Source organism: Siniperca chuatsi, linkage group LG23, assembly GCF_020085105.1.
Source record: "Siniperca chuatsi isolate FFG_IHB_CAS linkage group LG23, ASM2008510v1, whole genome shotgun sequence".
Lineage (NCBI taxonomy): Eukaryota > Metazoa > Chordata > Actinopteri > Centrarchiformes > Sinipercidae > Siniperca > Siniperca chuatsi.
In genome coordinates this window covers 12,382,764-12,397,351 of record NC_058064.1, presented here as the reverse complement: position 1 = coordinate 12,397,351, position 14,588 = coordinate 12,382,764, and the positions used below count along the sequence as shown (strand labels likewise).

The window sequence follows — 14,588 nt, the reverse complement described above, 5'->3', positions numbered from 1 at the left end:
TCTTTGATAAAACTAAGGAATGAGGGATATATTTAATGATATACTGAAATTGGAAGGAAAAGATAGATGACCTGCTTTCTCATAGCCATCCTTTAGTGTGTATGTGTGTGTGCGTGTGTGTGTGTGTGTGCGTGTGCGTTCAAGGAGGTAATGAGGTCAGAGGGAATCACTGTCCCATACAGACCTCATTGTCTGACTGTGATTGTGTGTCCCTGTCAAGCACACCTCAATATACTTTGTGTCTTACCAGGTCCCCAGAATTCTCAGGTGATGGTGTATTTCTCAAAGACTGTCATACTCAGATGTAATTATATTCTGGCTTTGATAAAAAAATTCTCTCTCTCTCTCTCTCTCTCTCTCTCTCTCTCTCTCTCTCTCTCTCTCTCTCTCTCTCTCTCTCTCTCTCTCTCTCTCTCTCTCTCTCTAGGTCTCTGTGTGGAGCCTGGAGATCCTCCTCTGCTCCAGCAGCCTCTGCAGACCTCCAAGTCTGGGATTCAGCAGATAATTGAATGCTTCCGTTCAGGTCTGTGTGTTTTTCTTATTATCCATTAATTTTTAAATTATGACGCAGACAGAAATGACACCGTTGCTTGGTTGTTCCTTAGATTCATAGGTGCCTGAATTTTGTGTTTTCCTTACATAAATAAAGACATTTCCACCACAAATGGATGCAGAAAAGGCACAAATTGGTGCATAAAAATTCACCATACTACAGAGTCCCCCCCGATGTGAAACAAAACCTACGCCCTTGCTTAGATTGATGAAATGTTGGAGGTTTGAGGTTCATCCAACAAAGCTCACATGTGTCTGCGTCTTTATTCCTTGCTATATTTAAAACTGAACCGTCAAGAAAAATTAGAAGAATGTATAAGAATGTATTCCTGTAGCAGATTCACAAAAAAAGCATTCCAGTTGTTCATCGGTGGGAAGCATTTAATGTAAAACAGTAGCAGGAAATACTTGCTTTGCATTATGGCTGCACCTAACGGTTATTTTTTTTATGGATTTAATCTAATGATTATTTCTTCGATTAGTCGATTCATCTAACGACTTATTTAGCAATTATTCTAAAGATTATTTTTTTATTACATGGTTAATATAACAATTAATTTATCCAAAATAAATATCACAAACTTGTCTCATTCATATTTCAATATCATTTTCTCATAAAAACAAACAAATGTTACAAAAGTAGGGCATTATTCTGCAACAAAAAATGCCTATTGAAAATATTATAATATTTGAAAGAATAAATTAATATATTACCCTATTTCTAGTGTATTTTAGTGTTTACTCACAAACTACCCCCCCAACTCCATTTTCACAACAGCAGGTCAGCCGCGTGTGGAGGAGGCTTGTTGTTAATGACGTCGCCTATCGAAACGATCGAAACCAACGTGTCACCAAATGAAATCGGCACCAACCGGTGCACTTACAAGCTTTTACAAAAAAATGGCATACGTCGGCCTACATAAAAAGGAGACTCTCTCTGTGTGTTTCTCTGCAGAGCATGTGCGACTATCAGTAGACCGCACATGAGGGGTAGAGTGAGGGGAGATTGTGGGCGAGGTTTTTATGCTGCAGCTCCTTCTCTGGGAGGATCCATGCTTAGACCAGGTGCAGCCATACTTCATTGCAACGCGTCGACACACGAGATACAAATTGATGTATTTCCATAATCGATTACGTTGAATCGTCCCAGCCTTACTTTGCATTAACACAGCAGCAGACTTTATTAGTTCCACTTCCTTATACAAGAGCTATCGTAGTATGCAAAGTAGACATAGCGAATTTAACACTGCTGCTTTTTCTCTTATTGTCTACATGTTCATACATGTTTTGAGCCAGCCATGTTGAGTTTAGCGTGACGTCCAAAGCTCCTTCAAGGGTTGAGACTGTGATGGATCAGCGTGGTTATTCCCTGCTGTTGTGGTATACAGTCATGCTACAACACACCACGGTTGCATCTTTACTGAGCCACTGGCAAAAGAGCAATAGATGCCAGGGGAACACTATTCTGAAAGAGGAAAAATGTGACAAATGAGAGGACACAATGCATGTTTTGTTTGTGTGTGTGTGTGAGAGACATACTTGCGCAGGTACAGACATCTGTGTGAGTCACCGTAACAGTGTTTAGTCAGTGATTTTGCATGAAGCGTGTGTGTGTCTGTTTGTGCACACATGCATGCACACACGTGTGAGTAAAATGTCCGACAGCATACAATACATGCTGCTACATAGACAGAGGAGTTTGTCTTTTTGTGTACACATACAGTATGAGTCAGATTAACCAACAGAGCACTGAATACTTCCATATGGACAAATTGAATTGAACATGTGAATCAGCATGCTGATGACAATGATGGAAAAGGTAAAGGGGATGACAGCAGTGCCGCAAAGGTAGCAGTATCAACAACAACAACAAGATCTTTATTGGGACGAGGCAAATTTACCTCACAGGCCTTTTTATACAGACTGGAATTCATCCGCTTCTTTTCTCTGTTTAACTCTTGTTTTCCCCTGTTTTCGTATTGATATTGATCTGTATGATATAAGATCGTAATAAATTGCTTAAACATTTCTGTGTATTGAAGCAAGTCTTGTTTTTAGAATGTGCAGTTTATCAGCCTGAAACTGGGCTCCCCACCAGTATACAACATTGCAGATTTCTTTTTAATAACTACAAGACTAGAAATATAATATAATTTAATTAATATAATATAATTTTTTGCAATGAATTGTTACACACTCCATGGCCAAGGTAACCTGGAGCCATCAGGTCTTGGGCATTGCTAGGTGGAGCTTCACAGCAGTGTGACGCCGGTGGCAACAAAAATTCCCCCCTTTGGCAAGGCTTCTTTCTAACACTATCATGATTAGGGGTTTGATGACATTTTACAGTATTCTGTATGTACATGTCATATGTCTTATAATTCTCCCCAAAATCACTGGAAGTAATCATCACTGCTTTTCTTTTTGCTCTGCAGGCACCAGCCAGCTGAAGCACATGCTGCTGAGGGAGGTGGACACCATCTTCGAGTGCAAACTGTGTCGCAGTCTGTTCAGAGGCCTTCCCAACCTCATCACACATAAAGAGTATTACTGCCTATCACGGCTGCCTGAACCCGACGGTTAGTGACAACATATGGGCATGCAGACACGCACACATATTAACACATCCAGTATACTTACACATACACATTTATAAAACTTAGCTACACTCTCAAAGTCCTAAAATCAAAGCACAAAAAACAGAAAAGATAAAAAACACAAATGCCCATAAACTCAATAATAAAATCAATAGGCAGAAGAGGTACACACAAACTCAAGACCCAGGGCCAGAGCTTTTGTGCATGCTGAGGACTTTTAAATGCAAACTTGTACAGATCACACAAACAGACTCCCTGAACAAGGCAGGGATCAAACTGACTTGAGCTAGGCACCCATACACACCTAGTTTAGTTAACACATACACACGCACACATAAACCTATGCACATAATCATTGATCACTTCAACGTCTCCACAGGCTTCTCCACATTTTACTTTCACATTCTGTCACTCCCAAGGTTTCTTCTCTCTCTTTCACACCACCTGTCTCCTACTCATTATTCTCCTCTCATATCCTCTGTCTGTACACAGCACTCTTTCATTCTTTTACACACACACACGCTCGCACAAACTCACATGCACATTGTAACATGTTCAACCCGTCAATCATTTCTCTCACTCAAAGCGCAGTTCCTCCTCTGCTCGCCTCTCATATCACTAAGGAAATTAACTTTGATCTTGCAGCATTTTGTGTTTTATCTTCTTCTCATTAGCCACAGTATGTGTCCATGTCCTTAGAAGTGGTAGGAGACTCAGGGAAAGGATGAAGCCTAGGAGCCTCTTCAAGTAATTTCTCCATTTCCAAACTCTCCTCTTATCTCCTACTAAAAGAGAAATCAATCTCAACACAAACGGTCAATTATATTGTTCTCAGTTTTATCCACTGTAATGATTGCTGTTGTCAAAAAGAACTTTGTTTCATCACTATCTTCTTTTCATCTGCTTGTGGTCTTAATGAAGTTGTTTCTTGCACCAGTGACTTAATTTTTCTCAATCAAGAGTCCATTAGCAGTGGCTGAAAATGTATCGTATTGTTATTTTGATAAATTACTTAATTGGTGTCTGTGTTTCACCATTGAGACACTGGGCATTAATTGTGTGGTTACTGGATAAACAAAATGGTTTTCTTTGAACACTTAATTTTTCACCATACAGCCTTGACCTAGACAACCTAGACCTGTACAGTCTTCAGTCATAATTTGTGGTCTATTTTGTGCCTAAAATTCCTCTCTTTCCATTTTCTCTTCATCTCCTGTTGTAAAGAATTTTATGAAAGAAACTTGCTCAAATACTAAAAGAGGAATATCCACATCAAGGGGGCTTTAGAGAGGCAAAATAATTGTATTCACTATAAAAGAAAGCTCTGTGCGGATAATAATATGTGCCAAATCAAAAGTGCACAAACAGAAAATGATTTGTAGCCCTAGACCCTCATCTTTTCAGTGCATAAATGGAGTTACACAAATCCATCCACGTTCTAACTGTATTAAGCGTTTCTCCATTTTGCCTTTTTTGTGAGCATTTTTAAATTTGTTCAGCAACACAAAAGAAAATTGAAGAAGCAATTGAGAAAGGGTGAACGGCCTCTCTGAGATGGTGTTGCCTTTTAGATTTTTGGGCTTTTATCTGACGCCCATGCACAATTTGCCACAAGAAGTAGGCAGGCTGGGGTTCAGTGTCTTGCTCCAAGACATTTTGAGAGCATGTTTTTGTTGTCTTTGTTCATAGGCTGCTGATGCACATGCTTTGGCTGTTAAAGTTCAGTCATTTGGTTAATTGGATGATTTTGCTAACCATCAGGCCAAACTGCCATGTGTCAGATGATGACTTCACAGCTAAATGAATGTTCATACACTGTATGAGCAGGATAACTTTCCACCAATTAAAATCTTTCCAGGGGGGTTATACCTACTATCAAAACATGGCTCTATAGTAGTGTCAAGTGAAAGTAGTGGGGAATAAAACAACCAACTTGTGTCCTCTCCCACAACCCTTAATGTTTTATTTTCTTTCTTTTTTAGAAAGAAAATCTAGATGTTAAGTATTTTGAGTGTTTCTAAATTTTACACTCGGACCTCCACTGAGTACAAACTGACTCAGGTGAAGTGTTACCATCCTGCTAGTTAGGATTTTTTGCATTCAAATCTATGTTCTGTCAAAAAGCTAGTAAGACAAGGCCGAATTTTGTGGATGTTTAACTACAATGCTGTGGCAAGCTCACACCTGTTATGTTGCATTACCAAAAAACAATTGGCTTATATTGTTAACATTAGCTAGATCAAATGTTGCCTACTACAATGTATACTAATCTATACTACTACTACTACTACTACTACTACAACAATGTTATTTACTATAATGTTTATTTTAAATTATGTCATTTATGTTTACGATTGTTCTTCTCTAGGTCCATCGGGTGATGACAGACAAAGTGTAGCCATGAAGGATTTATTGGACGCCATATACCCCAGAGTCAACCGGCCAGACTATGTTGTCCGACTGGAGCCCATTCAGACCACTACCAAGGCTGTGTTCCAGTACCTCACCACAGAGGAGGAGTTGGCTAGATATCCATCGCACACAGCCAGGTAGGTGGCATCCTGATGGATTAAAATGTAACTTATTTGGTTAGTTGTTCACAGAGGAACACTACATGCTTCATCAACACAAATCCAGTTTGTGCGATGTGGTTTCTATAGACTTCTTCATGTGAATGGGATTATAGGCTACTCCCAGGCTTTCCTAGTCTCTGACTGTTTGTCTCAACGTGTCTCACAGTGCCAGAGAGAGCCCGGTAGCGTGGGAAGGAGAACCAGTGGAGGGTGTGGACAACAACCAGCCGAGCCAGCCTGGAGGGCCAGATAGCCACAGCAGCCCGGGACACAATCAGGGACAGAGGAGATGGGAGGCTGAGGAGGAGGCTAAAGAAGAGCAGCCACAGCATGAAGATGAGGGGTCCACTAGTGGGGTAGGTGACTGGACACGTCAGGAAGCACAAGTGACTGTAAAGTGTGGGTGCTCAGAGTGAGTATCCAACAAAAGTCAGTGCATGCACATCTTAAACTGATTTCAGAAATACCTGTCATTGCTGAGACACGTTGCATATTCATATGCTAAATGATAAAATGATGATTTAATTTTCCACATTGTTTATCATAGTCAGTCAGTCTCTCTCTTCTTTGTTCTCTCCCTCCCATCCAGGTTGAGGATGTAACAATCTCCTGTTGTCTATGCGGTCAGGACTTTAACTCACGCCGCAGCATCAGGCGTCACTGCCGCAAAATGCACCAGACCAAACTGGAAGAGCTCCGAAAGTTCACAGAGACACGTACAGTTCCCACAAGCCTGCTCTCTATGGTGAAAGGTAAGAGGTGATACAAATTACAATGAAAACATAAAAAGGTTGACTTATGGTAAAATGTTAGAATAATTTTAATAACGTAATGGTCATGCTGATAATTTTATTTGGTTTAGCTGAATAATTAGTGTAGAACCAATCCAACAAACCTCCTGAAATAATCTAAAACAAAAAAGTCAGTACTTGGTTGTATGCATGCATGCTGGATGTGGAGGCATTGCAAATTGTGGTTATGTACAAGTGAAGAACAGATTTTTGTTTAGCATATAAATAAGTTAAAACTGTGCATTTCTAAAATTCTCAGTATTCATTTTTGGAGGAAAAAGTATTTAGCTGAGGTTTAGTCGTTAGTATGTAATTTGTCAAATAAAAATGTGATATGTTGTATTTTTGCTTTGTGTTTGCTTTGTTTGTTATAGAAGTCATTAAAATTTTTACTTTTTAAAGGAAATATAAGAAATAATAATTATTGTTGTTGTTGCTGGAGGTCGGCCAAGGACTCTCAGCACACCTACTGGAAAATCCTGCCCCGTGTGCCTCAAAACCTTTGCAACTAAAGCCAACGTACGCCGTCATTTTGACGAGGTGCATCGCGGTCTACGGAGGGACACCATCACACCCAGCATCGCCTCGCGGCCTGGCCAGTCCTTCTCTCTAGAAGTCACCCCCCCCAGGAAGAACAACAATGCCTCTCCAACACGTGGCAGCAACTCCAAGTCCACCCCTGTGAACTCTAAAACAACGCCTTCAAACCAAAACCAGTCCAAACCTCAGAGTCAGCTCCCAGCCTCTCCACAAGCGGCCCCGGCCTCATGTCGCTGCACGCTCTGCAAGAGGAACTACAGCTCTCAGGTTTGTTTGTTTGTTGCCCTACTGGCAGCTTCAAGCTTTTCTAGCTTGTGGCATCTTAATAGTGTCAGGTGCTGGCAGCAAGAGGTACTCTCAAATTGTTCTTGTGGGTGGTGTTTTATTATCTTAAATGGGTTGTCCTAATTGTGGGAATTCCACACATGGAGAGGGCTAAAAACAGTATAAATATATAACCAATAAATATATGAAAATATATGTATAATCATGCTTTTTCTAAAGGAGGAACATGTATCAACTGATCTTTAATTTTTTTCTGTTCATTTCAGCTCATGTTGAAGAGACACATGCGTATTGTCCACAAAATATACAGCATCAAAAGTAACAGGCCTACTACCACGTCAACCTCCTCTACTACGGCAGCCACTCCAAGTAGCAGCGCTAACTTAGGCCCAAGCAACAATATCCGAGTGAAAGAGGAAGCAATAGAACCTTCAGATGAAGAAGAGGAGGAGGACGAGGACATTGACAGTAGTCCGGCCCCGTCTCCTAGTGACAGCACTGGGACAGCTAAAGGTGTTTCTGTGGCACACAACTCCATGAAGGTGAAGGAGGAGGAGGCACCGTCGAGCCCAAAGATTACATCGCCCTTATCTTCATCATCCTCGCGTGGGGGCAACATGTGCGGCGTTGGCGTGCCCGCCAAAATGACCAAACTGTCAGTGGGTTTTGACTTCAAGCAGCTCTTCTGCAAACTGTGCAAGCGACAGTTCAGCTCACGTCAGAACTTAACAAAGCACATTGAGCTGCACACGGATGGCAACGACATCTTCATTAAGTTCTACCGCTGCCCCCTCTGTCGCTACGAGTCACGTCGCAAACGTGACGTCCTGCGTCATGTGACTGTGGTCCACAAGAAATCATCTGCATACTTAGCCAAGATCATGCCCAAACTGGAGAGCCGGGCGGTGAAGAGGCTAGCTGAGGTAGTACTCAACAGTACGAACCCTAACAAGAGGACAAGTGGCAACATCAAAGAGGAAGTGAACGGACGTCACGTTTCTTCGTCGTCGTCCTCCTCTCCTTCACCTCCCGTCACTCGCAAACAAGAGTGCTCCACAGCTCCCCCAGCCACCACATCAGCCTCCTCCTCTTCCTCTGCCCCGCCAACTGCCCCCGTCACTCGGAAACAGCAGGACCTCTCATCGCCAGCATTCACCCCGTCCCCTCCTGTCACCCGTAAGCAAGAGAGACAGCAAACCCACCAACATCGCCCCATCAGCCCCCCACTGACCCGCCGCAGTGAAAAACACACACACCAACGCAACTCCTCCTCCACCACCTCGCCCAGCAACCAAACCCCACACACCCGACGACACGACGTCCAGTCGGAGAGCAGTGGTACAGGGTCGTCCTCCACTGAAGTCAGAGTGACCAAGAATTTCTCCCTCCACGCCTGCGACCAGTGTGGACGGGCCTTTGCAAAGAAGGTATTGGATTTTAAATTACTCTTTTTAAAAACACTTTGTAGACTTTTCCCAGTGCCCTTTGTTGTATTAAAGATGTCTAAACTAGTAGTTTAACTCCTGTAATGTAACTGTAATGAAACCTCAATAGCATTTATCTGTATACTGTGTGGATTTAGTGCTTAAAAAGTAAATGATCTTCTCTTTAAATTGTTTCGTCAGCTGTACCTAGAGTCTCATAAGCGAAGTCATCGTAATGCAGCAACGGCAGCAGCCAACAGGAGGAAAGGAGTCAGCACCCGCTCCAAATCCCTGGTCTGGTGAAACACACACACTGTAAGAATACAAAGGGCTTACCTACTGTACAAGGACTCTGCCACTCTACTTGTCCTCCTCTCATTTTGTTTTCCTTTTGTTGCACTGGATTTCTTCCCGTCTTGTTTTCTCCCTCCCTCTCTCTGTGGCAGCGGTGTATTCAGAAACCACAAAGAGACGCTGCTGTGTGGTGTGCACTTGAGCAAAATTTGTGAATGTCTGTGTGCGTGATATATGAGTTTCCTTTGTGGTAAGAGAGGTGTGTGTTTATGTTTGTGTAGTAGAAGACCATTCCTCAAACCACAATCATTCTGCAGGCTTTAATCGACCGCTCAGCACGTTTACCAGCTGTTTCCTACCTTCTCCCTCTTGCTTATGTCTGTGTGTATCACTCTGCTTCCTCTTTGTCTGTTTTTCCTGCATCTTGCTTATTTATTAACACTTTCTTCCATCCTTTTTCTTCATCTTCTTCTTCGCCTTCTCTCCTCACAGTCCGCCAGGGATAATGGATAAGCAAGCCGCTAACAACGAAGCGAATCAAAAGTTTCAATTGGAAAAATAATGGACGAATGGAACGAGTGCAGAGGGGAGATGAAGGAAACAAAGAAAAGGAACAACGGAGCATGATGGAGGAGTGAAGTACAAAGGATTTCTTCCTTTTGCTTTAGAACCAAATATATTGTTGGAATCTGACATTTTTCTGTATAGTTTGATTATGAAGCCAGACAGCTTGCTGGACGGTGGTGCTGCTATCGATGGAGAGACTGTAGTGAATAGCAGATTCACTACTACTGTGTATATATCCGTATTTACTTACAACAGTGTGTAAATATAGATCCAAATACAGATGACTGATTTGTACTGCTTTGCTCTCTGTCAACAGCCTTTAGCAAAAGGATGAAGGTAGACTATGAAAGTGTGTGTGTGTGTGTGTGTGTAAGAAAGAGGGAGGGAATAAGAACTGGATTGTGGTCTTCACAGAAAATAGACTGGAAACAAACTGTTGATTTTTTAATTTATTTTTTGGGAGAAAGCAGAACTTGATTTGACCCTTTCAGTCCTGCACAGATACACAAAACCTATTTGGGTTCTTGGCTGTTAGCATTTTAAATCCATTCATCTTCAACTTTTATATTGAAGATGAATGAATGTATATTCACCCCTTATATAGTGTGTTGAGGATGTTAACAATTTGATATATTCAAGACCACTTGCTCAACATTACGACAGATCAACAGAAAATACATTTTCACCCCCTACTTTTCCCTTCCCCTTCATTTCCCTGACATTTTCCCACTGACAACTGGAGGACTGTTGTGTCCTGCTGTCTAACAGAGAGAAAAGCCGCACCCAAAGTGGTTCTACTGCAAGTCTTCAGAAGGCTAGCTCCTTGCCTTAGAGTTGAAAATTACCTTTATCTTCTCATGCAAATGTTGCTACTGAGAGACAAACGGATCAGAATTCCAGTTGTAATATTCTTCATGCAAGCGTTCCATAGTCTGATTTAATAACCAGTTGGATCTGCTTTGCAGGGACCAAGAGCAGCTGGAGTCTTGTATTAGAGGATGAAATACTCATTAATCACAGGGTATGGTCAAAGTAAGGGAAAACCCAAAGTGTGTTTTGCAGTTTTCCTTGAAAATTGTCTGTGCTTATTTTTTAAAAACCTCTTCTATCAATTTCAAAGTGATCAATTGTGTTTTCTTACATATTACTATTATGTTTTGTTGGACTGCCTGCGGAAAAACATTTGTGAAGGGTGTTTCCTTTACTTTGACTGTACCCTGTATAGCCTCCATATATTAGCTAACATATTAGTCCCAGTAATAGCCTGATGGTTCTCTTATAACCAGACTATGTGAAGCAAGGCTTCAATAAGACATCCGTCTGAACTGAGGGAGTTATGTTCTGAATTGAGTCAACAATTTAGGGAAAATGTGACACCGTCAAAATAACAAAAATCCCACAAATGACATAATTATGATGATATGAAACAATACAAGGTGATACAATGATAATATAACACTTTTACGGATGCTTAATAAATATTAAATCCAATTGGCTTTAGATTAATTTGCTTTCAAATATGGGTTATTTTTGAATATAACAGCTCAGTTCGACTGTTAACTCTAAGGTGTGCTACCACAGGCAAAACATTCAGACTATCAAATTAACACCATTATTACCCCCTATATGTTAAATCACTTATGTTAATGTGTGAGAATCAAATTTACAGTGAGCAGGAAAGCGAGGGCTGCACTTACTGTTATGGAGTAATGCGTGTTTGAACTCATAGTTTTGCAGACAGGTTGCCTTTGGTGTTACACTAACAGCCGCACTGCTTTTAGATATTAGAAACCATTAACTGGAAGACTTTATTTTCTATGTTCAGTGAAATATCGTTGACCACCGTCATCTTGCTTGCCACTAAGCAAACAGCCGACCCTAGGCCACTTCAGAAATCAGTCCTCAGACCCAGACTGGCAACTTGTCTCAACTGTAGTGCCTGAGCAGCAGGTGTAACAGGTTTGAATTGACACCAGCTGTTGGGAATCTACCGTTTGTGGTGCTAGTTCAGATTATAAGAGGCCAAAATGTGGGAGCTGTAAAGATGGGGGGGGGGCTACGTGCCCTGGTAAGCTAAACAGTTAAATTCTCCAAACTTAAAAGTTTACATTACCTTTTCGTTCCATTAACAAACAATGCAGGGGTTCATTCGAATAAACTTTGTCAACTTTTCTTTTTAACCTTACCTTATATAATCTCAATTTTTGAGTGTGTGCTGCATCAGTTCCATTCAAAATATGCTTTCATGTACTCAAACTTAAGGGGGCTGCATTTGTTTAACAGCACCCAGAGGTAGTCTTTGAAACACTGGCACATGAGTTGGGAGGAAATGATTGAGGAAGACCAAATGTGGAAATGTCTTAATGTTCAAACAGAAAGCCATGAAATGGAACAAAAACCAGAAAAAAGGAAAGACCAAACTTTATTTTTCTAACTGAAAACGCTACCGCAACAAGGTCTTGAAAACGTATATATGGATTCATCCTACAAGGATGGTATAAATAATAGTTATAATAGTCACAATAGTTATTGACTTGTACTTAACTGTTGGTTGACCATATGCTTCAAACATGTCGGACTAGTTACTACTCTGTCACTGTTTAATACTGAGGCAAGTTTGTGTTGTTCCACAATTAGCTGTCTTTTTTTGTATGTCATTCCTTTATGAAGGAGGTTTTTGTTGGAATGTGTCAAGAAGAGAACGGGAATCAAACCTCAAGAGACTCTTAGGACTTTTCTTTTTTCTAATTCTTGTAATTTCTTTCATCATCAGTTGTAATATGCTATTAAACTCACCTTCTAGATAACCTGAGAAGAGTTAGAGAAGCCTTTCAGATGTGACAAGAATGTTAAAACCAACCACTTAATAAATAAAAATGTACTGCTTCAAACCTCAGAGGGGGAGTTTTGTGTGGCTTCGTTTTTGTGTCCTCAGATATGAGTCATACTTCCATCAATCATGTTTGTTTACTGCATTTGCAGAGAGGAGATTTCATTTGCCTTCGAAGGAACTGCTTCTTTGGACATTTGCATTTTCACTTATTTTTTTGAGATTTCTAGTTTCCACATTATTTCCTGTGCTGCAGTATGTCATTTCTTTTGACGTAGGATTTATGATGGGGATGTCAATAAGAGACAGTGTTTCAGTGCATATTGAGCCATAGTGAAAAGAATCAGTGCAGGATATCTTTTGGTAGTGTGAGTAAACTGTAAACTCAGAAACAGCTTAAAGCCACACGTTTGTATTAACTAAGTGTCCGATTTGAAAGGATCTTGTCTATCTTTATTGTGGCTTGGAGGATGATGATGTCATCAGGGATATTTCTGCTTTGGCTTTGGGGGGCGTGAAAATATGATCCACTCAAAGGTCCACTTACTATCTTTTTTTATTTCTCAAATGGACGTGATGTTTAAAAGACATGGGCATTTCCCAGGCAGGGAGGATCTGACAAAAGATGGTTGCATCATGGGTAATGATGCAACCAAATACTTAAAGAAATGAATTAACCGTTATTTTACTGGGGACCCTCTGTAGACCCTCAAAGGAGCCTCGATGTCCGCTGGGCCAGACATCAGAAGCCAACGCAGCAGTATTCCTTTAGACCAGTGTCACAGATCTGCAAAACTGCTCATGATAAAAAGCTGATCTCCAGTTTACAGTGGTAGAAGAAGTACTGATCCTTTACTAAGTAAAGTAGCAATACCACACTGTAAAAATACCACATTACAAGTAAAAGTCCTGCATTGAAAATGTTACCCGAGTAAAAGTATGCAAGACACATCAGGAAAATGTACTTCAAGTATCAAAAGTAAAAGTACTCGAGGCCCCTGTGAGTGTTATGCTATGTGACATTATTAGATGATTGTAACTGATGCGTGAATAGTGGTAGCAGTAACTACAGCTGTCAGATTTGTAGTGGAGTAAAAAGTACAATATTTCCCTCTGAAATGTAGTGAAGTAGAAGTATCAGAATCAGAAATACTTTATTGATCCCCGAGGGGAAACTCTTTGGAGGGGAAACTCTCTACTTTTACAAAGTAGCATGAAATGAAAACACTTTAATAAAGTGCGGGTACCTCCAAACTGTACTACAGTACTATACTACACAGTAAATGTATTTAGTTACATGTGCCTCTGAGAATTAAGTGCCACAAAGGACAATTCCTGCACTGCCATTTTCAGTTGGAGGACCCCCACCTGCTCTATTCCACTTACAATTACACGACCTTTGCCAAGAGATGGCGCCATTGCCCCGCGTCCCCCCACCCTCCGCCGCAGCGGTAAAAGCCACAAATTGGACATGTTGCGCACATCTTCCACATTGTCACATGAGGGAACACCCGGGTCTGTTTCGATTGCCTGGTTCCTCACTCCCCACAAGCTTATCAAATTGTTATTACACAGCAGATGGGATGCGGTTCATTTATTTAATTCCACTCACCACAAAGAGCCACGGCGCTATGGTTTTACAAGGGGGGAATCAATGGGCGCAGTAAAAATGGATTGAAGTTCAGGCAATTAAGAGCGTGGCGCAACGCCTGTGTGAGCATATTTTGATGACTTAATGTGTTCAAATAACCAAAGCCCTCTATTGTGGAAACTACCGATTGATTAGTAATAAACTTGATTGAATGGGTGCACTCTGCTGGACCGACAGTGGTGCGATTAGACGATGATTTGGTGCGGGCGGGTTAAGCAGACTCGATGCCTGAAATACATGTGTTTCATGTAGAGTGGGGTTTTGTGCTTCACTCGGCCGTGGAGTCGTGCGCTGTCCCTTTCAGCACCGACAACCGGAGGAGCCGGAGAGGAGTGTGCGCGCGCGTCCGTGAGGCTGCACGAGTGGGCTTCACGGAAAAGGGGTTTATGCGCAAAGTGCGTAAAGCGAGAGAAATCAGGTGAGTTTTACTAACATTATTGATCATGACTGACAGATTCAGTGTATGATGAATTCCTCTGCTCTG

General features: G+C 41.3%; 2 protein-coding genes across 8 annotated transcripts in view; both read left to right on the top strand.

Annotated features, from left to right (window-relative positions):
* Positions 1 to 12,519, top strand: part of znf800b (zinc finger protein 800b) — a 31,679-nt gene extending 19,160 nt beyond the window's left edge. For all 6 annotated transcript variants that reach the window (XM_044186312.1, XM_044186317.1, XM_044186313.1 and 3 more), the window contains 9 exons: positions 428 to 523; positions 2,988 to 3,131; positions 5,518 to 5,698; positions 5,889 to 6,078; positions 6,312 to 6,474; positions 6,956 to 7,320; positions 7,605 to 8,765; positions 8,964 to 9,077; positions 9,549 to 12,519. In XM_044186312.1, coding sequence (XP_044042247.1) covers positions 428 to 523; positions 2,988 to 3,131; positions 5,518 to 5,698; positions 5,889 to 6,078; positions 6,312 to 6,474; positions 6,956 to 7,320; positions 7,605 to 8,765; positions 8,964 to 9,065 — 2,402 coding nt within the window. In that variant the 3' untranslated portion in view covers positions 9,066 to 9,077; positions 9,549 to 12,519. The remainder of the gene's footprint in view (positions 1 to 427; positions 524 to 2,987; positions 3,132 to 5,517; positions 5,699 to 5,888; positions 6,079 to 6,311; positions 6,475 to 6,955; positions 7,321 to 7,604; positions 8,766 to 8,963; positions 9,078 to 9,548) is intronic.
* Positions 12,520 to 14,357: 1,838 nt separating this feature from the next.
* Positions 14,358 to 14,588, top strand: part of grm8a (glutamate receptor, metabotropic 8a) — a 308,026-nt gene continuing 307,795 nt past the window's right edge. For both annotated transcript variants that reach the window (XR_006376766.1, XR_006376765.1), the window contains exon 1: positions 14,358 to 14,522. The gene's annotated coding sequence lies outside the window, so the exon portion shown is untranslated. The remainder of the gene's footprint in view (positions 14,523 to 14,588) is intronic.